The sequence below is a fragment of the Cricetulus griseus genome, chromosome 2, assembly GCF_003668045.3.
Source record: "Cricetulus griseus strain 17A/GY chromosome 2, alternate assembly CriGri-PICRH-1.0, whole genome shotgun sequence".
NCBI lineage: Eukaryota > Metazoa > Chordata > Mammalia > Rodentia > Cricetidae > Cricetulus > Cricetulus griseus.
Genome location: NC_048595.1, coordinates 129997936 through 130021189, shown reverse-complemented (window position 1 = coordinate 130021189; position 23254 = coordinate 129997936). Strand labels below are relative to the sequence as shown.

The 23254-nt window shown below is 38.4% G+C and overlaps 1 protein-coding gene across 2 annotated transcripts in view; it reads left to right on the top strand.

The window, feature by feature from the left end:
- Positions 1-577: 577 nt before the first annotated feature.
- The window catches only part of Ripk2 (receptor interacting serine/threonine kinase 2), a 30266-nt gene continuing 7589 nt past the window's right edge, over positions 578-23254 (top strand). Inside the window, exons 1-7 of one of the 2 annotated variants that reach the window (XM_027403565.2) lie at positions 578-904; positions 5766-5919; positions 8427-8582; positions 14397-14554; positions 18407-18456; positions 19342-19503; positions 23027-23112. In XM_027403565.2, coding sequence (XP_027259366.1) covers positions 732-904; positions 5766-5919; positions 8427-8582; positions 14397-14554; positions 18407-18456; positions 19342-19503; positions 23027-23112 — 939 coding nt within the window. In that variant the 5' untranslated portion in view covers positions 578-731. Of the gene's footprint in view, positions 905-5765; positions 5920-6733; positions 6811-8426; positions 8583-14396; positions 14555-18406; positions 18457-19341; positions 19504-23026; positions 23113-23254 lie in introns of those variants that run through there. The other variant, XM_027403566.2, reaches the window with a different exon arrangement.

The window sequence follows — 23254 nt, the reverse complement described above, 5'->3', positions numbered from 1 at the left end:
AAAGGAAAATCCGGCGTGGACGCCACTGCAGGGACTTTCCCCAGAGGAAAAGTGCTCCAGGCCTGAGCAGAGCCACAGGGCTGAGAGGGAGGGGGAGCTGAGTCCCCCACTCTGCTGACGTTACCCAGGAGCCTGCTGAGGGAGGAGCCTGCAGAGGGAGGAGCCTGCGGAGGGAGGAGCCTACGGAGAGAGGAGTGGACAGAGGGAGGAGCCTGCAGAGGGAGGGATGGAGGGAGGGGCCTGCAGGGGGAGGAGCCTGCAGAGAGAGGAGCCTGAGGAGAAAGCCAAAAGAAGCAGGCGCCTACGGAGAGAGGAGCCTGCAGAGGGAGCCGCCTGCAGAGGGAGGAGCCTGCGGAGAGAGGAACCTGCGGAGGGAGGAACCTGAGGAGGGAGAAGCGAAAGGAGGAGTCTGCGGAGAGAGGAGTCTGCGGAAGGAGGAGTCTGAGGAGGGAGGGGCCGCGGGTAGAAGAAGTAGGCTGAGGAGATGGGTGGAGGGAGGAAACCGCAGAAAGAGAAGCAGGGGAGGGAGGGGTCCGCGGAGGGAGGAGCGCGGAAGGAGGAGGAGTGCGGAGAAAGGTCCTCCCTGGCGCGGCCGCAGACGGACGGACTCCCAGGGACAGTCGCCCGGCCGGAACTGCAGCGGCCACGCGGGAATGGGCCGCCCGGCGACCTGACGCCGCACTGCACCGGCCACCGCCAGGATCTAGCGGAGCCGCCGCTCAGCTAGAGCCATGAACGGGGACGCCATCTGCAGCGCACTGCCTCCCATCCCCTACCACAAGCTCGCCGATCTGCACTACCTCAGCCGCGGCGCCTCGGGCACCGTGTCGTCGGCACGCCACGCGGATTGGCGCGTGCGAGTGGCCGTGAAGCACCTGCACATCCACACGCCGTTGCTCGACAGGTAGGGTGCAGCCGCGGGGCCCCACGCAGACGCGGGCCCGCACGGCCACAGTCCGGCCACACTGACCGTGATGCGCCAGCTCCCCGCAGCTGCCAGTTCTTATCCCTGGGGCTATCTTGGTCCAAGGGAGAAACTGCCCTGGACGTGCGTCAGAGTTTCCAACTCGCCTCTCCTCCCATCCGAGGTGTCCGCTCTCTCCTCCAAAAACATGCAATCACGGCCACCTCTAAAAGCCTGTTTATTGAACCCGACGTGTGTTGGTACAGTGCATGTGGGCTTAGCTCTATTTTTAGCTAGCTGTTAGCCACAAGAGCCGTGGAACTCATGAAACTGGGCTTTGGAAATGAAATATGTAGTGAGTGCAAAATACACACCAGATTTTGAATATTTAGTACTAAAAAATGTACCAGTGTTTTTATATTAACTACATGTGAAAATATTTTCTAGGGTTGTATGTGTGTTTCACTCCATATTTATCAGTGCTACTCCAGAGCCTGCATGTTTTGCTTTGATCAGATTGGTTTTATCTTGTTTGTGGCTTATTACATGCAGTCATGAAGTTCAGATATCAAACTCTACATTAGCCATTGTTATTCGAGCTCTTACTTTGGAAGTCCTCAAAGGAAGTGTGTGCTTTTTTTTGTAACAGTAAATTGAAATCAAAGATTGTTAAATGGTCAAAATTTGTGAATATAAAAAAATGTGATTGCCTCACATTCTGATATTATTTGAGTCCAGTTTCCACATCAGGAAAAAAAAATAGCCTTGGTTTCTGTTTCCGGGAAACATTGCAACTAAATACCATGGATCTGTGACTGTACGTGTTAGTCAAAGAGTCTGGTCAGTACTCTTGTGTGTTTTCCTTCCGGAATTCATTCAGTTCTTAATGCACTAACATCCGTAGTTGCAACGTTCTCTTCTCCTGCATCTTGAGTGAAAATACAAAATTCATAGCGGCCCCATTGGCCAGAGGCTGTTAATGTCTGGTGTAAGGTCATATCCAGCATCAGAGACCTCTCTTGTCTTCAGCCCAGCTAGAATATTGGACTTTCATCTGCCTGTAGTAGCTTTTATCCCCCCACCATGGGCTAGATCACATTGAAGTTTGGAACACTAAAACTTTCTGTGTACCATGATCCAGATTCAGATACTGGGCCTTATAGTCGGTGGAGCTAGTGCTGGGTAAAGTGTGTTTGTCTGGGATCGACTTTAAAGGGAGGCTGGCTAGAAGCCAATTAAACAAATATTCTGTGGATATGTAGCACTAGTAGACCATTGAGTATACCAAAGTGATTTCTCACTTTGGATTCTGCTTTCCAAGGTTTTTATTTACAAAAGTGTTATGCTTTTTGTGGGCCAAGCGACAAAGATGGTGATGCTTTCCCATTTTCACCAACCACATCATCGTATAATTTCATTGAATTGGATAAAAAATTATCTTTCTAAGACCAACAAAATCCTGTGACCTTACTGCATTTCATTCTTTTCTCTTGTTGCCTAAGATCTTAACAAGTGCATAAGCGTAGGCTTATGCAATTGACTTGGGTGTCTTATTTCCTCACTTATAAAATATGAATTATAAACACGTACGTACGTATATTTGTTGTGCTCTATCTAGTATAGATAAAGTGCCCATTGTTCTTTAAGATGACCTGAGAGGAAAATAAATTTTTGTGACGTGGCATATTATTTTAATGATTAATGAGTCATTCTCTGTAGCCAATGAGTGGGCCTAACATAGCAGACTTCCTACCTTAATGGATAGATGACTCCACTTGGTACCTTAGAGATGGGGTAACTGTTTCCTATTGAAATTTTGAGTTGGGTAATTTTGGTGATATAATCATTGAAACTGTCTTTTACATTTTTAGCTTTTTTTAATCTTTTAGTTTTATTTCCCCCCTTAGTCTTGTTGAAATCTAACCTTATAAACTGTCCAACTTGCTTTCCTGGTCAAACAACAGACTAGGAAAAACACAGACCTTAGAGTACCAGGACTACAATTTGAATCTGACTTTAATCCTGTTGCTTTGTTTGGTTGTGGTCACCAGAGGATCATTTATTTCTCCGACTCTGGGTGTCCCTGTATGTAAAGTGGAGGTAATGGAGCCAGCTTTAGAGAGGCAATTGAACAGTTAGTGTTTATAAAGTGGCTGACAGGAAGGAAGAATACATCAGACTTTTTCATGTGTGTGCGCATGTGTGTTTGTGTTCGTGTATACACACATGTTGTACGTACTGGTCCATGTGCATGATAAGGAAGCCAGGGGTCAACTTCAGGTATTGTTCCTCAGGACCACCATTTATCTCAGGGGCAGGTTAGTGTTTCAGAGTGTTTTATTGTTGTCGACTTTTTTATGTGGATTCTGAGGAATCAAACTCAGATCCTCCTGTTTGTGTAACAACCACTTCACCAGCTGTACTGTCTTCCAACCCCTTGTTTCATACTGTGGACAGGAGGAGGAAAGGGGATCTTATATATGCATGTGGCTGGAACTTCCACAGTGCACTCTCTCTGTGGATGTTTCTCAGTGTCCAGGAATCTTCGGGTTCATCCCATAAGGAAAACACAGCAACTGTCTTGTTGACCCGTATCTCTTGGGCAAATACAGAACTTGAGAAATTGAAGTTTAATTAAATGGGCCTCACAGATTGATATAACTGGTTTCCTTACTGTCAAGGTCATGGACAGAGAAGAGAGAAACTTTTCACTTTGTTTTCTTACAACTCTTTAATTTAAAACATAAAATGTATTACCTACTAAAAGAATAAATAACTTCTAACCATGATTGGGTGTGTCTCTCTGTCTCTCTGTCTCTCTCTGTCCCTCTCTGTCTCTCTGTCTCTCTGTCTCTCTCTCTCTCTCTCTCTGTCTCTCTCTCTCTCTCTTTCTCGTGTGTGTGTGTGTGTGTGTGTGTGTGTGTGTGTGTGTGTGTGTGTGTGTGTGTGTTTTAAGCAGTCTGGTCAGGAATGTCTATTGCTATTCTCATTTCAACAGACATCCAGCGCTTGGGTTTCTTAAGAGCCAACTAATCATCAGCACTTACCCAATAGGCTTCTCCTGGAAGCATTTCTATTTATGTCATTGCTACCAACACCCATGCATCTAGTGTGCTAAAAAATGATGATGGCATCACTATAATTTCTCTTCCTTTGTGTACTTTTTAAAGTTCTTCACCGCCAGTCAGTCCAAACATCTACCATTCTTTTCAGCCAGTGTTTTCTTTTTTCTTTTACTATTTTATACTTTATAGTTTCAGGCTCCCCCTGCTTTGTATCTAAATTATTACAATCTTCAAAACTGTTCCTCTTTCTATTAATTCCATGTACTATGCCAAGTTAATTATCTTCAAACTTAATTGTACTCCTTTCCCTTGCTCAGAACTTTCAGTCACAGCTGATTATCAGACTCCTTAGGAGTCTTAGGATTCTGGCATGTTTGATTTGCCATCGTTTCTTTTACATATGAAATATCCTAATTCATATTAAGCAGTCAGTTTTACTTTCACTTCTGTAATTCATTTGACCATGGATGTTGAACATCTACTGTGTTACTGGATAGGAGGCACTGTTTTAAGTCCTGGGAATGGGTATACATGTGCAAAAGAGAAGCAAGGTCTTACCTTTCACGGAGGCCTCATTCACTTTATATGGCTTCTCTGTGGTGCTGAATTCTAGTCATACTTCAGGTTGCACTGAAAGCCTGTCTTTGAAGACTGTGGTGACTTTACCTTGCTCAAAATTCTCTCTCCTCTGAATGCCCCATAGTTTACTTTTCTTTTTTCTTTATATGTGTATGTGCATATGTGTGTATGTATGCATATATATATAAAATATATGGCAATCATCACATTCTTCCTTGTATTATTTTTTTTCTGATGTGAATTATGGGCCTTTAAAGACAAGGATGCCTTTTTGTCTTTGTATGCTCTGAAATACAAAGCATATTGTATTTCATGACGGTAAGTCTGACTGTACTAAAAGTTAACCATTTATCTCTTTTACTCATGCCCAAGGCATGTGGTATACCAGGGATCAGCTGGAAATGCTTCCTTGTTCTCTGCTTTTTTCCTGAGTTTGATGTGTAACTTCTAAGCCTTATTGACTTTGATGTAGCCATCATCATCTAAGTCAGCAGTTACCAACCTTTGGGTTACAGCCCCTATAGGGGTCAAACAACCCTTTCACAGGGGTCACCTAAGAACATTGGAAAACACAGATATTTACACAGTAGCCAAAATTACAGTTATGAAGTAGTACTGAAAATTATTTTATGGTTGGGGGTCACCACCATATGAGGAACCCTGTAAAGGGTTGCAGCATTAGGAAGCTGGAGAACCATTGATCTAAGTAAATACGTCTGCAATATTTAAACGCTTTAGAATTCATGTTTGGAAAACTTTTACATGTCTATAACCGTAAAACATGTGGTTATAAAATATATTTGGTTACTCCATTTAATCTTAATGATTACTTCAAGCATCAATCATTCTAACATAGGCTAAGTTTTGGAGCTTCGTCTCACACTGTTCCTTCTCTTTCCTAGGAAAGGTATGGTAATAACCATGTGGAGCACTTCTGCCATCAGTGGAAAGTACAGTAATAACCATGTACAGAGCTTTGACCACCAGTGGTTTATAGACGTTATTTTGGCTGTTCTCTAAATAGACCAGTAGAATACATAAAGTGGGTATTATCTCTATTTTAAATATGATAAAACTAAGGGACACAGAAGATAAACTCACATGAGGCTACATAGCTAATTAATGAGAAAAAAAATTCCAAGCTTATTTAATCTGTGGGTATGGCCATTATTGTATGTTTTTCGTTATCTGAAATAATTATCCTTTTTTTTCCTTAGTGAAAGAAATGATATCTTACGAGAAGCTGAAATACTACATAAAGCTAGATTTAGTTACATTCTTCCAATTTTGGGAATTTGCAATGAGCCTGAATTTTTGGGCATAGTTACTGAATACATGCCAAATGGATCATTAAATGAACTTCTACATAGAGTAAGTACTGTTTGTTTCCAATAACTACAATTACTATTTAGTCTGCTCAACTATATATAGTATTTTGTTCTTCATTCAGTCACATTACTCTGTAGTATATAAATGAATCAAGTAAGAATATGAAGCACCATGAACTGATGAACTTTACCTTTTGTGTCTTTGTTTGTGTTGGTACAAAGTACTGTGGAGTTGGGCTTGAATTCAAAGGTCCTAGAATATTTCGCATAGGTAACTCTGACATTCATACTAAATCCCAGTATCCAATATAATATATATATAATATATATATATATATATATATATATATTATTTGTACACAGATAGGCGTGGGAAATAGATGAGTTCAATACAGTATATAATCCATGGTTAATCGATATTTAGTGACTATTTAGGATCCAAATTAACTATTATTAGTTAATGGACCAAGTAAATTATCTTCAATGACAAGAAACATGACATTTTTCTGTCTATAGAAGTTTGAACCATTACTAATTTTTTCAAGGTATAAGTTACTCTGGCTTTGTATTTGTGAATCCTATCAACAAACTTGGGATCCTCATTCTCAAAATACATGTATTCTATTTTTATTTTGGCTTGATCTTACACCCTGATTCTTTCCAGTCTGCATTTGCTTTCAGATCTTTTTAGGTCAGATGCTCCAATTTATGAAGATTTGAGCTAATTAGAACTGCATAATACCTATGAATACTTATGCCATTCCCACATTATAGTATATCACATTGCCTTTTACACAAGCAAGGGAAAGTGGGCACCACTATCAGCCACTCATGGAGTGACTTCCTCTTTGTTTCAGAATACATCGCATTCTATTCATGACTTGTGACCATCTGAAACAAAGATGGACTGAAGTAACTGGTATCAGTCTGTAAGGTTTGTGTACCTGCTCCAGCAATCAAGTTAAAAAGATTCCATAAAGCACAGTTTCTTTTTTGTTGTCTGAGAAATGAAATTGAAGCAGAAATTCTAATGTTTTATTTCCACATCGTTATAGATACTCTGGCACCCAGATTTGGAGCCCCCTGGAAATTCTGTAGCCTTCTCTAGGATTCTTCCTAACTCTTAGATGTGACCATAAAATATAGAGTGTCACTCTACCCTTGACTCCATGAGGAAAAGCCTCCATATGACACTGCCATTCAGAGGCCTCATAGTCACTTTAAATTTCATAATACTTTGAAAAATTGCCTCTTTACAGACCAACAAAAGATGCACTTGCTCCAAGGTATTGAGCTGTATGTGTTTCCCAGGAGGTAATGCTCCATGTTAGTGTCTCCTTGGTATGTTATCCTAAATAATATACCAGTTACTCACAGTGTGATTTATCTTGAAGCACTCACCACCCACATCATAAAAGATCACTGAATAAAATGAAAATGTGGTATAAACAGCCTAAAGTATTTTGAACAACCTCCTACTAATTGGTCACTGAAATTTAAGCAGACTTGATTTCAAAAAGAATCCCAAGGCAATTTTGGCGCTTCAAAAAAGGTGACTTTTATATAGTATTTTAGAAAATGAACCCATGAGTTTGAGCCATTTCAAAAGTGTCTGATTTTTCTGAGTGTATATATCCTCCTTGGAAACTGCATTAACTTTTATATTCAGAAAACATTTAAAGAAACTCAGGTGGATATGTGTTTAAGAACAAAACAATGATCTTTATTCCACAAGAAGAAATTCTCAAAGGTTAACGTTTCAAGAGGTAACGTAGAACATAATTTGTAATTAAAGTATGAGATATAGATCAGTGAGATGGGTCAGAAGTTGCAGGCACTTGCCCCCCAAGAAGACAGGCCTGATGACCTGAGTTTGACCCAAAAGCCACATAAAGGTGGAAGGAAAGAACTGGCTTCACAAAGTTGTCCTCAGATTTCCACACTCCCAACCTGCCACATGTACCCCCAACACATCTTGTATACACGCACACACACATACAGACAATAGTAACAAACGTTTTCAGGTATGAGACACTTCAAATGATATACTCTCAATTTTAATTGACTTAGAGACTACAGTGATAATTATAGTTTTAAATTAATATAAAAAGTTAAAATTTTGAATGAATGGTTTGGTTTGTCAGAAACACATTATATTTTTTTTCTGTATGTATGTGTGCTTGTGTGTATAAGTTATTTGATGAGACCATAGAAGTGATCTGTGGATTAGGGTGTAAATTAAATACATGTATCTGACTTTATGTGCATACAAGTAACTGACAGTTGTGTCTGCTAAAGAATGAGGCAGTAATACCAGGCAATTGCATGACCAGTATAAAAAGAGAAATACCACTGCTATGCTTACCATCAACATCTCTAAAGATTAAAGAAAGTAAAATATAAGAATTCCAAACAGTATCAATTGATAGTTACAAAATTGAGCTTATGTTTTATCCCAGTTTATAATCTATTTCCTCATGGATTCTTAATTTTTAACTGTTAAATTAAGGCAGTAGTAATTTTTGTTTTGTTTCTTTCACACATACAAAGAAAACTGAATATCCTGATCTTGCGTGGCCATTGAGATTCCGCATCCTGCATGAAATTGCTCTTGGTGTAAATTACCTGCACAATATGAACCCTCCTCTACTTCATCATGACTTAAAGACTCAGAACATCTTGTTGGATAATGAATTTCATGTTAAGGTAATTGCTTTGGAAAAAAACTTTCTCTGGGTCTTCGTTCTTAATAATTCTGAAAAATATTTTTGCTGTTTTTGTTTTGTTTTTCAAGACAGGGTTTCTCTGTGTGGCTTTAGAGCCTATTCTGGCACTCGCTCTGTAGACCAGGCTGGCCTCTGCCTCCCAAGTGCTAGGATTCCACCAATGCCCAGCTCTGAAAAATATTTTTAGTAGTGTCTTAATTTCTATCTTCAGTTCCCATGCAGCTTGGGGCTGGAAAACTCAGCTGGCTGGGTGAAGGGAAGTATCTCAGGCTGTGAAGATCCCTGAGGAAGAAGCTCCACTTCCTGGGTTTTGAGCACACTGCCAGCATTGGCCCTAGGACTAGGGGAAGGCTCTGCCACTCCTATGGGTCTGAGACATTTGGTCCTTGACATGGCCTTGCCTATGTCAGCAGTATTCATTCACCCAGGGCTTCCTTGGCTCTCCGTTCCAGCCCTTTCTTGCAATGGTTCAGTTATTCTTTGTTGTTGGTTTGTATGAGGAAGGGTCTTATCCCAGACTGTCCTGGAACTCAAGAAAATCCTCCTGTCTAGGCCTTCTCAGTGCTGGGATTAAAGGTGTATGCCACCACCCCCGGAGTAAGGCTAGGTTATTCTTGAGCTGTAGAATTTGAAACAAAATAGCAATTCATTGTGTTTCTTAGTTAAAACTGTCACAACAGTTTTCCTTGTTTTAGTGTCTGTTTTGAAATTAGTGTGGAGTCACAAGATATTATAAAGATAACAATTCCCTACCTAATTAGATACAGCCTTCAGACCGGAAACGGGACAGGAATGGGTGATTTTAAACACCTTGTTGTGTGCTTCCTTGCCATCCATATAGCCTTTTCAGTGAAAAGCTTCTTGAATGAGCCTATTTTCTAATTAGGTTTTTCATTTTTACCACTCAGTTTTAAGAACCCTGTATATATACTTTTTTAAAATATGAGTCCTTCATTCATCAGATATATTTCTTTTCAAATACTTCTCCACAACTTTTACTATTATCCATGTGTTTGTGATTGTACTGAATCGTGAAGGATGTGTATGTCCTGGTGTGTGCACATGTGTGTAAACATCAGCCTTACTGGCTGGCTAATGACAGGATCCACCTGTCTCCAGTTCTCCAGCGCTTGGATTACATCCTGCCACGCCTGGATGTTTTATGTTGGTTCTGAGACATTAAGCTCAGGTTATATCATGTTTGCCCAGCAGTGCTTTACCACTGAGCCATATCCTGGGCCTATTTTTATCCTTTCAACAAAACCTGTCACCAAGAAAAAAATTTATCTTTGATGAAGTCCAATTTATCGCTTTTGTCCCTTATGTGTCATGCTTTTGCTATCGTTTGTGAGCTCTGATCCCTAAACTCTAGGTACTGACCATTTTCCTCTATGTTACCTTCTAAGGCTTCTTAGTATTATGCTTAGTGTTATGCTGACATCTCATGCTTTGAAGTTGTCTTTGTGTAAAGGGCAAGGGATGCTGTGACCCTGTATACAATGGGGGAACTGAAATGAGGGTTGACTGCTGAGTAATTAATACTAAATGCAACTCACTTTATTCCTATATAGTATTTTATATACCGATTTCTGTAGTATACATAGAAGATTTTAAATATTAAAAAATTTTCAAAGAAATTCCTATTTCTCCATTATTTAATAGAGAAGTTGTAACAGTAGGAAAATGCAACACAAAAATATGAGACTAAGTAAGTTAAAAAATTTACTGAATAAATGTCCTTTTTCTTGAAATAAAATGGTAGTTTGAGAAGAGAAGGAAAGGGCAAGCTTGTGGCCCTGCATTCCTGAGAGGGACTGACTGAGGTATCCCATAAGACCTTATGGTCAGTGGAACTCTGCCCCTAGAGTAGTTACTCCATAGCAGAGGACACAGCATCTTTATGTGTGTAGCTGAGGCTTTCCTAAACAATCCGACTTCCTTCCTATTGCTTTCACCCATTAGTTCTACCTCACGTTTTATTGATAAATTTAATAAATTCTTCTTCAGCACAACAGCCATTCTAATATTTAGAGACAGCAACAATGCCCCTGCTTCTCATATTCCTTTTCTCCACTAAATGGCTTTACCTTCTTCAGTCTTTGTTATTGGGAGTTTTAGTTCCTTGTGTTACTTGAATGCATGCTTTAGTGTTAATCACAACTTCTGATCCTGAGAACTGAACAAAAGTCACCTGACATAACCTGATGAATGCAGAGTTGACTCAGACGATGACTTTTGGAGTCCTAGATACTTACTAATAAGCTTCTTGGCCAGGCATGGTAGTCGAATGCTGCCTATAATTCCAGCACCTGTGAGGTGCAGGTCGGGGGATCAAGCATTCAAGGCCAGACTTGGCTGCATATTGCCTCTGAGACCAATCTGACTGCATGAGACCCTGTCACAAGAAAAGAGAAAAAAGGCAAGATTTTAGTAATTAACCAGTTGCCCCAAGGAGTCATGCTACTCAAAGTCAGCCAGAGGTCGTTTCTTTTTGATGTTTTTGTTGTCGTTCTTGATGATTTCATAGATTATCATTTAAGCTACCTCCTTATTGTGTACTTTTTAGAATTCCTTTTTTACAGTGTTAGTTAGTATGGGAATAAGACTTCAGCCTCCCTTAGCAGAGCAGCACACCATAGCCCTTAGAACCTCCTGAACATGAGTGCCAGTCCTTTTGTTAATCCACAATTTTGGAAAACCATCCTTCAGCTTCTTAGGGATGTTCTGGTGGGTACCATTATTCTTTCTCAAGACTCCTGAAGGAGTACTTGCTCGACTGCTTCTCCCAAGTGTCCTCATAGCGTACTCCATCAGGAACAGTCTTTCTACCACATCCCACCTAGGTCTTCTCTGTGTCCTACACATTATGCTTCCCCATGATATTTCTCACCAGCTGACTTGACTTTCTTAACTCACATGATGAATCTGAGTAGTCCAGTTTGAATGGTGTGACTGACTGACTGGTCACACCTATTTCCTTTTCTTGTGAAAGAGTCTCCTGCAGACCAGTCCAGCTGGTCAGTTAGACTTAAGTTTCATGAAGAAATAAATTTAGCCTGGACTGTTACCTACCACATGCCATATAGAGGCATCCCATAATTAAATTAAGTGAGCTAATAGATTAATTTCAGATCTTCTGCATATAGTAAATGCATCTGCTCAGTTAATAGTCAAATATGTTATTGTGTAAATAAAACAAAATATCTTTTGTAGATACAAACTTTTAAGTTGGTGGTATGGGAGCAATGCTACCAGAGAAATTTATCTTCTTTTATTGTGGGACAACTCTGTTATGCGAGATGTGAAATTGTGCATTGATGTTTTTTGTTGTTCTGTTCTTGTTCTGTTTTTTTTGTTTGTTTGTTTTTTTGTTTTTCAAGACAGGGTTTCTCTGTGTAGCCCTGACTGCCATAGTTCCATCTGTAGACAGGCTGGCCTCTGCCTCCCAAGTGCTGGGATTGAAGGCATGTACCACCATTGCCTGGCGAGTACTGGTCTTTGTAATTTGCTTTTCATAAATTCATGCTTACTTCTGCATTTTCTAATTACTTTTAAAGTTTCCTTTTTGATAACTTAAAGTACCCCTTTACAAATTCTCCTAAAGGCTTTTTCATGAGGGTTTAAGAATAGGTTCTTTTTTTCCATTTGTACAGAGGGTAACGCACTATATTAAATATGTAAGGTCTTAAAAAAAAAAAAAAAAAAAAGAAGGGATTTTGAGAGTCCATCCCTTGTGAAGGTATGCTCTCTTGACCTGGACACATTGGGTAAACACATCCTAGGCCTGGCCCAGGATGATGTGGTAGACTTTGGGGAGCCCCTTTTGAGGGCCTTACCCTGCCTGGGGAGTAGAGTGAGGATGGCTGGGGCAAGTGGGATGTTGGGGGGGGTGCGGGGAGGGAGAAGGGAGAAGGGATTGACATCTGAAGCAAGCTTGTTCCTAATTTGAACTAATAAAATAAAATTAAGTTAAAAAAATTTAAAAATGCCCTATAAACAGGGCTATAGGCAAGCCTGTAGCGCATTTTCTTAATTAGTGATTAATGGGGGAGGGCCCAGACCATGGGGGGGGCACTCCTGGGATGGTGGTCCTGGTTCTGTAAGAAAGCAGACCAAGCAAGCCATGAGAAACAGGGCAGTAAGCAGCACCCCTCCAGGGCCTCTGCATCAGCTCCTCGCTCCAGGTTCCTATCCTGACTTCCTTTGATAATGAACTGTGATTCGGAAGAGTAAGCAAATAAACCTTTTCCTCCAGGAAAAAAAAAAAGAATAGGCTCTTAATAGGATATAGACTTGCAAAGTCACATTTTTCTCCTTTTTTAAATTCAGACATTAGTTTTTAAATGTTTTTGTTTTCAATTTATAAATAATTTCTATACATGTAAATGGAATACAGTATGCTAATTTAGCACACGAATACATTAATAATAGTGGCTAGCTCACATGGATAGTCTGTCATGTGACAGATGCTCTTCTGAATAATTCCCTAGAAGAACTAGTTGGAATTATCTCAACACATTTCTATTGGATACATTATCCCCAGTTCCAGATGAATAATGTAGGACACAGAGAAATTAAACAATTTCCTCAGGGCCCCACAATCAATTAAGTGGTAGAATTACACTGTAAATTGAAATAACCTCAACTCTAGAACCCAGTGTTCATAACTGAAGTTTCATTGCCTTTGGAACTAGCCAGATCTGATGTTCCATTGTTCTCATTTATTGTCTCTTAAGCCTATAGTAAATCTACGAAACACTTGTGCACTCTATTTTTGATGGTCTGGGGGCTTAATGTTTATTTCATTCATCTAAACACAGATATAAATTAATTCTTCTAATAAAAAAATACAAAAACACGAGATTAAATACTCAAAATACCAGTTGTCCTAGATAGAGCCCATCCTACTCTGTTAACTTATTCAGTATGTATTATAAGTCTACGTAATTTAAATGTCTTTAAAGTTTTCTCATACTCTCATCCTTGCCTATTAAATAATATTTCTGGTCATACATTTTACCTTTTAATTTTAAAAAGTAAGGTACCTTTTAACATTAAGAAAGCTATATAACCTATATAAATTACAACAAAAAATAAAGCTGTAAAAGACATAAGGGACACTCACGGTGTGATATGTGCCATCCAAAGTGACTCTTAAAAGTAAGCATAAAATACATAATGGTGACTTTTACTATTAGAAGATTTTATGTACTTTAAAACTTAATGACACCACTTTTAGAACAAGAATAATACCATATAAACCCGGGCTGGCAAACTGTTCAGCTCTACAAGTGCTTGCTACCAAGTCTGATGACTGAAGCTCCATCCCCAGAACCCATGGGATGGAAGGAGAGAACTGGCTTCTGAAGCTGCCCTCTGACCACACCCTTACACGCCCATACACAAATGAATAAATTTAACAAAAAGAGTTATTAAATGACCATTTCTAAGCAATGTTCAGTCTAGTGTATGGCATACGAGGAGCAATAGTCGATGACAGGGAGACTGGAAAGTACACCCTAAAAAACATTACTCAGATTCTAGAAACAATTAGTTTCCCTTAAAAATGTGTAATATTCTGCTACAAATTTGATTAAATGTATATTACATCTAGAGTTACTGGGGATAGCACTGTAGTATTTAATTTGTTAAGAGGCTGTGGAATATTAGTAGTATATTACTTTTCTTGGGTCTGATAGCCATTATAAACGCAATATATGAAAACAAAGGCAGTTAACTTTTGGACATTTTAAAGAAAAAAGGATAATTTTAATTCAAGTCTTTCATCTTATAGATTGCAGATTTTGGTTTATCAAAATGGCGCATGATGTCACTCTCTCAATCACGAAACAGCAAATCTGCCCCCGAAGGAGGAACGATCATCTATATGCCACCCGAGAACTATGAACCTGGACAGAAATCCAGAGCCAGTGTGAAGCATGATATATACAGGTACTGAGCATTGCTTTTGTTTTATCAGAAATATAAGATTAATCAGCCAAAATTTTCCAACGACATTTTATAATGAAATTTTCTTCTAATTACTTATAATGAAAATAAATTAGAGACCACAATGGCTGATATTTTTCAAATTAGACATTTTTGCTTTAAGTGATTTCAACGTTGTTTAAAGATATGAAGTTATATATTTTTCCCTATGAATATGTAGCAGTGCTCAAAGGTTTTCAGCGTAAGTTACTTGGGAAAGCATGGGCAAACAGGAGTCTATAACATTTAGTCACTATTACTTATACATTACTCACTTTTAAAGAGAGTTAAACAAACTGTTAAACCTATTAGGGATGTTTTTATTTAAATCATCCCTAATGTTTATATATGGATGGATCCTTTATACAGTGAACCAATGTGTTTAATAGAATTGTGGTTTTATGTTTCATTTACAGCTAATTATAACCTCACAGTATAGTAATTAAGCATAATGTTTTTAATATTGCTTCTTTGGCCAGAGTAAAGGAGGATGATAATTTATTATGCACAGAATTATAGCGTGGGAGCTTTTACCTCATGTGTAATTCACATCTGTCTCTTTAACCTGCCAAGGAATGTAAATTATTTTAAATCCATGCTATAGCGCTTTCAAACAACTTTTGCTATCTTTAATAAATTAACATAAAAATGAAGATGTTTTAGTAGTAAATGATATGTCTTGACTAGAAAATTGCATAATCAGCTTATATAACCCTTTTGTCAAAAAAAGAATTTTTTTACTCCTTATTAAATCTGTGGCAGCCAGTTCATGTCAGTGAGCATCTAGGACAAGTATCTGTCACATTCATGTCATTGTACAAAGAAGGTTTCTTCTTCCATTGTTTCCGTATATCCTTAGTTCATCTAAGTGAGGTGCCCAGTGAGAAGGAACAGAACGGATTTGTTTCTGCTACATGAAGACTACATAGTCCAGATGGTTTGAGTCTATAAAGACAGACCGTTTGGTTTTTTTGTTTGTTTTGTTTTTTCCTGGATTGAGAGATCTTGTGGTTTCTTTCATTGTGTCTGTTTACACACTGAACTACACTGATTGATTTGCAAGTGTTGAACCAACCTTGCATACCTGAGATGAAACCAGCTTGGTCAAGGTATATGATCTGCTTGATGTGTTTTTGAATTTGATTTGCAAGAGTTTTATTTAGAGTTTATGCATTTATGTTCATGGAGGAAACTGCACAGTAGTTTTCTTTTTCTATGGTTTTCCTATCTAGTGTTGGTTTCAGTGCAATGTTGGCTTCATGGAATGAGTTTGGTAGTGTTGCCTTCCTTTCCATCTTATAAAACAGTTGGAAGAAGACTGGTGTAGAAAACCATTGGTGCGTGCCTTTAATCCCAGTATCCAGGAGGTAAAGGCAGGTAGCTCTTTCTGAGTTCAAACCAGCTCGCTAACAGAGTGAGTTTCAGAACAGCTAGTGCTACATAGGGAGAGTCTGTCTCTCCCAAAAGCAAAAGAAGCAAAAATCTTGATAGAATTTGATGGTGAATCTACCTGGTTCTGAGATTTTCCTTGTTAAGAGACATCATTGTGATATCATGTGTGTGTGTGTGTGTGTGTGTGTGTGTGTGTGTGTGTGTGTGTGTGTGTGTGTGTTGATATAATTTTGGTGGTCATATATATCTAAGAATTTACCATGTCTTCTGGATCTTCCAGTTTTGTTTTTTGTTTTTTAAATGAGTTTTCTAAGTCCTTCCTAATAAATCTTTGTATTTTATTGGAAACAAAAATGTAGACTTCCCTTTTCATCTCTGATTTTATTAATTTGGCTCTTCTTCTTTTAGCTATTCAACTAAAAGTTTGTCCATCTTATTTATGTTTTCAAAGAGCCAACTCTTTGATTGACTCTATGTATAGTTCTCGGGCTGGAAGGATGGCTCAGCTCTTAAAGGGTAGACTCACAACCAAACATATATTCTTGTTTTTGTCTCCATCTCATTAAGTTCTGCCTTGATCTTTATTATTACTTGCCATCCAGTGCTTTCGAGTTTGAATTGTTCTTGTGTTTTGTTTTGTTTTATTTATTTTTGGTTTTTCTAGACAAGATTTCTCTGTGTAGTCCTAGAAGTTTACTCTGTACCCCAGACTGGCCTCGAACTCAGAGATCCACCTGCCCCTGCCTCCAAAGTGCAAAAGGCACGCACTACCACCATCCAGCTAGGTTGTTCATTTTATTTAGTACCTTGAGGTACTTTGTTGGGCTATCACTTGAGATCTTTCTGACTTATAAAGCACTCACAGGTACAAATGTTCCTCTTACCTTGAAGCTGTGCTTTCGTTTTCATTTGATTCTAGGAACTTTTAAATTTCCTCTCTAACTTCGTGAATGACTCAGTGGTAATTCAAGAGTTCGTTCTTCAGTCTCCATGCATCTGTATAGTTTCTGTAGATTTTCTTTCCGTGTTTTGATTTATTGTTTCATTGCACTAGGAGCTGAACAAGTAAAAGAGGTGATATTGATTCCTTTGTATTTGCTTAGACTTGATTTGTAGCCTAGAATGTGGTCTGTTTTAGAGATGGTTTGGGGGCTGCTGAAAAGAACATGTATTCTGTTTCAATTGGATGGAATATTCAGTAAATACTGGCTCAATCCGATGATCTATGATGTACTTTAACTCTGAGATTTCTTTATTGATTTTTAGCTTAGTTGGTATATCTATTGGCTGATTGAAATCACCTACTATTATTGTTTCACAAATCAAACCATGAGTCTGTTTTATGAATTTGGGAGTGCCAGAGTTTGCTGCATATTCATTTACAGCTGTTAGTTCTTGGTGAATTTATCCTTTCTCTCTTCTGACTAACTTTGTGTAGAAGTTGGCTCTTTCATCAGAATAACTACTCAGATGATTTTTAATAGATTCTTTTATCTTTACCAATAATGTACGATTCTTAGAGACAACATAAAGTAGGATCTTGTTTCTTGATCCAGTCAACTCTGCCTCCTTATTGTTGAATTATGGCCATTTTCATTTAAGGTTACAATTCACGGGTACTTATTAATTTCTGTAGTTTCATTGATTGTTTTTCTGGCGGCTTGAATTATTGTTTGTTCTTTATTTTTTCCCCTTAATATTAGTATCAGGGATTTGAAAACAGATTAATTTCACTGTACTTATGTAAATTATGTTTCTATGTCCAAGCACTATATTCCTTGTAAGGGGAAAAAATGAGAATAATTTTCCTTGGTTTGGGTGGGATTTTCTCTGTAATCCTCACTTTCCTCAAAGATAATGTGCTGGTACTTAATAAAGTTCAGATATCCTTTTTCAGTATGTAATTCATTTGAAGAAACTCAGAATTTCTATTTTCTACTCATTTATTTCAAATATAAACTCTAACCACCTTAGCTAGGTGATTTGTAACCAAAAATGTAATTGTTGTCAAAATACTTTCACTATGAAAAGACTATTGAAGCCAGAAAAAAAGTCAGAAGAATGGCGCTATATTAGGCAATCTTCTGTTATTGGTCTCAATTTTGTGTGAAAAATAGGCACATCAGATTAGAGGTTATATTTTATCTGAGTGTTCAGAATAACTTAGTTATCACAAATATTTATCCTGGTATGTATCACTAAGCCATTATTGTGGTAACTTCATATTTTTAATTAAAATTTTTAATTTTTTAAAGCAAAGATTAATTTCCTTTCAGACATACATGAGCATTCACTATCCTGACTGTATATGGTGATTTCTTATAGAACATTTCATTACCTTATCATCTTAAAAAATGGTTTTATTTTTAAATAATGCTTTGCTACAAAGTTTGCTGATGATATATAACTTTTTAACTTAAACAGCTATGCAATTATCATGTGGGAAGTGTTATCAAGAAAACAGCCTTTTGAAGGTATGTATGCTCTTGATTTCCTTATCCCAGAATACATCCTGTTATTGGTGCACACTCAGAACTATCTAAAGCTCATCAGATTCTAAACATACCTGCCATTCATTTGGTACACAAACCACAGTGTAAAAACACAGCAGTTTGCCAGCATCTACTGCATACTACAAAGCATGGTAAATTAAGGATCAGTATGAAGAGGGTATTTGGCTTAAGGATCAGAAAAAAATCTAAATTCTGACTCTTTTGTAGTCAAGCCACAAAAATTTCCAGTCCTCATTTTTGTTCTTTGCAAAGTGAGATTTATTATCTTTTTTTTTTTCTTTTTTGAGACAGGGTCTCACTATGTAGCTCTGCTGTGTAGAATGTAGATCAGGATAGCCTTGAACTCACAGATCTGCCTGCTTCTGCCTTCCAAGTGCCAAGATTAAAGGCCTGTGCCATCACACTTGGCTTTATTACTATTTTCAAGACCCACGCTAGCTATAAAACTGTATGAAAATTTAACTATTATTCCTTCTATAGGTCCAACAAAGGTTGAAAAATAATCTTTGTCATTCCTAGGTTAATATTAGGACATTTTTAAGTTTGTGTTTAACTTGTTCTATAATGAATGTCCTCAACATTTCAATAGTTAGCAGATAACATTTATCTCTCATTCATATTAACTATTACTGCCGTCCCTTGTTGGCTGTGCTAGGCTCTGCTGAGCCCTGCCTGGCTCCGCTCTTCTCACATCCCATGAGAGGTGCACAGGTCTCACACTGGCTGGGAGATATGTCCTCTTACAGAAAGGGGCGTTATGACTTGGGCTCACATTTTACCATAGCCTCCTTTTTATTTGGTTAGCATCACATCTTTCCAGTTAATGAAATGTATTTGTTTTGACAGAGGTCACCAATCCTTTGCAGATCATGTATAGTGTGTCGCAGGGACATCGGCCTGACACCAGTGAGGAGAATTTGCCATTTGATATACCTCATCGAGGTCTCATGATCTCCCTGATACAAAGTGGGTGGGCACAAAACCCGGATGAAAGACCATCTTTCTTGAGTGAGTAAACAGTTTTAATCTGGGCCTTTGAATTATAGAAATTGTTCATATGCTATAAATATTCCTTGAAAAATTATCCTATCATGATACTGTTACGTAAATTATATTTTGCTCTTGTTATTTTTTGCATTCATATATAGATAATGGCTTCTAGAAAAGACTTCCTAACCAAAAAGTGAAGTTGTTTGGTAGGTGTAACACTCTGTTCACATTGTGCACACCTGCCTTGTGCTGTCTCCTCATGGGTGAGCACAGGAGCAGAGAATAAGCACAGCATCTCAGTTCAATCCTCTTCTAGAGAAAGAGTAAATAAATGAGACCTGATTGTGAAGTCAGTCCTGTAACAAAACAAGTGCAGGGATGCACTGAGGTGTGGGCTTTCAGGAGCTTGTGTTTGTGCTGCTGTTTGATGCTTGAAGCAGAGCCAGTCATGTACGGACTAAGGAGAGCAGTCCAGCAAAGAAAACATACAGAATAAAGATTCTGAGACCAGAAGAAGAAAAAAAGAGACAGCCATGTAGCTAGAGCATAGTGAACAAAGATAATGGTAAAGATGCCTTAAAGGACAAGGGAGTGGCTGCTTGCCACTCCCAGACCTTTATCCCAAGACAGTGAAAAGCCATTCACATGTCTTCTTCTGGAAGCAATGTGATCTAATTTAAGCTTCGGTCAAAACCACTCGTGACTGCTGTATGGGGAAGTAACTAGGGGAGGCCAGAGAAGAACAAAAAAGCAGTTAGGAAACTCCCTCAGTAATTGTCTAATTAAGGTGATAATTCTGGTCAGAGAAAAATTACTCAGAATTAAGATACATTTCAGAGAAAGAGCAGATGGGGCCTCTAAATAGAAACAGAAGAAAATCTTAAGACCTTGGTTAGGCAGAGTTCTTAGATTTGAATCCAAAGGATCTAAAAGTTTTCATAAATAAACTTGGAAATTGAACTTAAAAAACTTAGAACTTCATACTCTGAATTACCAGGCTGTGGAGCTGGCGCAGAGGAGAAAGTGCTTGCCATGCAGGCCTGAGGACCAGTTTGTATTCCTGCCACCCACATTATAGATCCCATGCGCCGTGCAGGTGTACAGCCTGCCTGTAATCCCAGCACTTGGGAGATGGAGATGGGGTCCCCAGAACAAGCTGACTAGCTAGACTAGACAAAATGGAGAGCTCTGGGTGCAAGTGAGAGACCCAGCCTCAGTATATAAAGTGAAGGGCAATCAAGGCCTTTGCAGTTACACAAACATACAAACATGCATACAGTATGTTCACATCACACATACGCACACTTGCAAAAATAAACTACTGAAACGACAGGATACAGGTGGTGGGGATATATTTTCATGTCATATACCTATTGAAAGGACTTGTGTCTGGAAATAAAAAGAATTTTGACTAATTCAATAACAAGACAAATAATAATTTCAAAAATTGTAGGATATTAGAATTTCATCAATCAAAGATAATATACAATTGGCTAAAAAGCATATGAAAGGGGATTCACATCACTAGGAAATATAAACACTGAGATACCAATCCAAGCCTATTGAGACAACTACAGTAAAAAAAAGACAGATAATAACTTTGGCCCCTAAAATAATGAAACCCTCCAATACTGCTGAGTGTGTATGCCTAATCATACAGGCATGATTCATGTAGCCAACAAGTAGAAGGAATTACAATTACTATTACTACTGTAATAGCACATAAATGTTTTTATCCAGGGAAGAATCTAGGATTTATGATATAAAATCAAGTGTCACCAACTCACAAGTAATCAAGATTAGGTCACCCTAGATAGAGAATTTAGCCTGACAGCAAAGAACAAAATATCCATATTAGACCTCCAAGGCATTTCTTAGAAATTGTACAAAGGAAAAAGAAAATAGATTGCAAGGAAAGAAATACACAGTGTGGTCTCTTACGTCTAGGAAGGAGCCAGCAGGAATGCTTCAAGGAGGAAGTGGTCAGTCATGTCTTCCTATAAGTCATGAAAGCAAGACTTCAGCTAGTGCAGTAGCAGAGGTTAAAGTAGGAGAACCTGTTGAACTCAAGAGTTTGAGGCCAACTTCAGGAATAAATGTTCAAGTCCTAATCTCAAAAAAAAAGAATGAAAGATTTTTCTCATACTGGTGTCATTGCTAACCCATACAAATGTAGCTTCTTTATTTGAAAGATTTTGTTTTTAATTTTGTGTTATGTGTGTATATGTGTGTATGTGGGTATGTACATGTGAGTACAGGTGCCTGCTGAGGCCAGAGGCATTACATCTCTCTGGAACTGGAGTTGCAGGTAGTTGTAAGCTGCTGGATATGGGTCCTAGGAACCAAACTTGGGTGCAAGAACAACAATATGTGCTCTTTTGGGTTTTTTTTTTTTTTTTTTTTGGAGGGTATGGGAGGGTCCCAAGACAGGGTTTCTCTGTGGCTTTGAAGGCTGTCCTGGAACTAGCTCTTGTAGACCAGGCTGGCCTCCAACTCACAAAAATCCGCCTACCTCTGCCTCCCTAGTGCTGGGATCAAAGGCATGCACCACCAACGCCGGGCCAGTATGTGCCCTTAACCAACTGAGCATCTCTGCAGCCCCCACATGCAGTGTCAATGGAGATGTGAGAACAGAAGACTGATGCTGATATCTATAAAGTTAATTAGAGGTGCAGACAAGGACAATTAATTTTACATGTATTATTTCTGTTCTTGTTTTCCCTCCCTTCTTCTTCCCTCCCTCTCTCTTTCCGTGTGTGTGTGTGTGTGTGTGTGTGTGTGTGTGTGTGTGTGTGTGTAAGAATAATCCATCAGTGATCACTGGGCAACTTTGAAGACTTGTTTCTTTCCTTCCACCATGGTGATGGGGGTCAAACTAAAGTCAGATTTGCACAGCCAGTACTTTTACCCACTGAGCTATCTTGCTGACCCAACCTGTAGAATTCTTAGTGCATCTCTCCTACCCTATTCTATGGCTTTGCTTTTCTTTTTTTCTTGAGTGACTTTTCTCTAGAGTACAGTTTTCAAAATTGTTTTTAGAAGTCCAGTTGTCAGGTTTTTATGAATCATATTTTTGATATTATATCTAAGAAATTTCCCTGACTCAGGTTTTGAACATTTTCTCCTGTTTATATTTAAGTGAATGATCCAATTTTGAGTTAATTTTTGTGTATGGTGTATGGTAAGGGTATAAATGACCTGTTTTTTTTTTTTTTGTGGCTATCTAAATTTCTTAGTATAGTTTATTTTAAAAGACTGTCTTTAAAAGACTGTCTTTGCCTTGTGGAACTTAAGGCCGTCCTTTGAAAATCAGTTTACCAAAATTGTAATGGTTCATTTTTAAGCTACTGACTCTGCTCTGTTGACTGTCATGTCTGTTTATGCCAGCAATAAGAATTCTTAAGGCAGTTGGATGTAATCACTTTAGTGAATGATTGGCATGATGGAGCCTTATGTTAACATTTCAGTGTAATTATTGGAAGTAATCTGAACTTAAAATTGTTGAGTTTTTGTTTTTGTTGTTTTGTTTTTTCTTATTTAGAATGCTTAATAGAACTTGAACCGGTTCTGAGAACATTTGAAGACATAACTTTTCTTGAAGCTGTTATTCAGCTAAAAAAAACAAAGGTAAATCTCCCTTTGACATTTTGTAACTTAGAATTGTAAACAGCTGTATGTTTGTTATTCATGAAGTTTTAATTTAGTTTGCCAGATCCAGGCTAGAGTTTGGAGGTGGGAGAATTTACAAGGGCCATGATTACTACCTTTT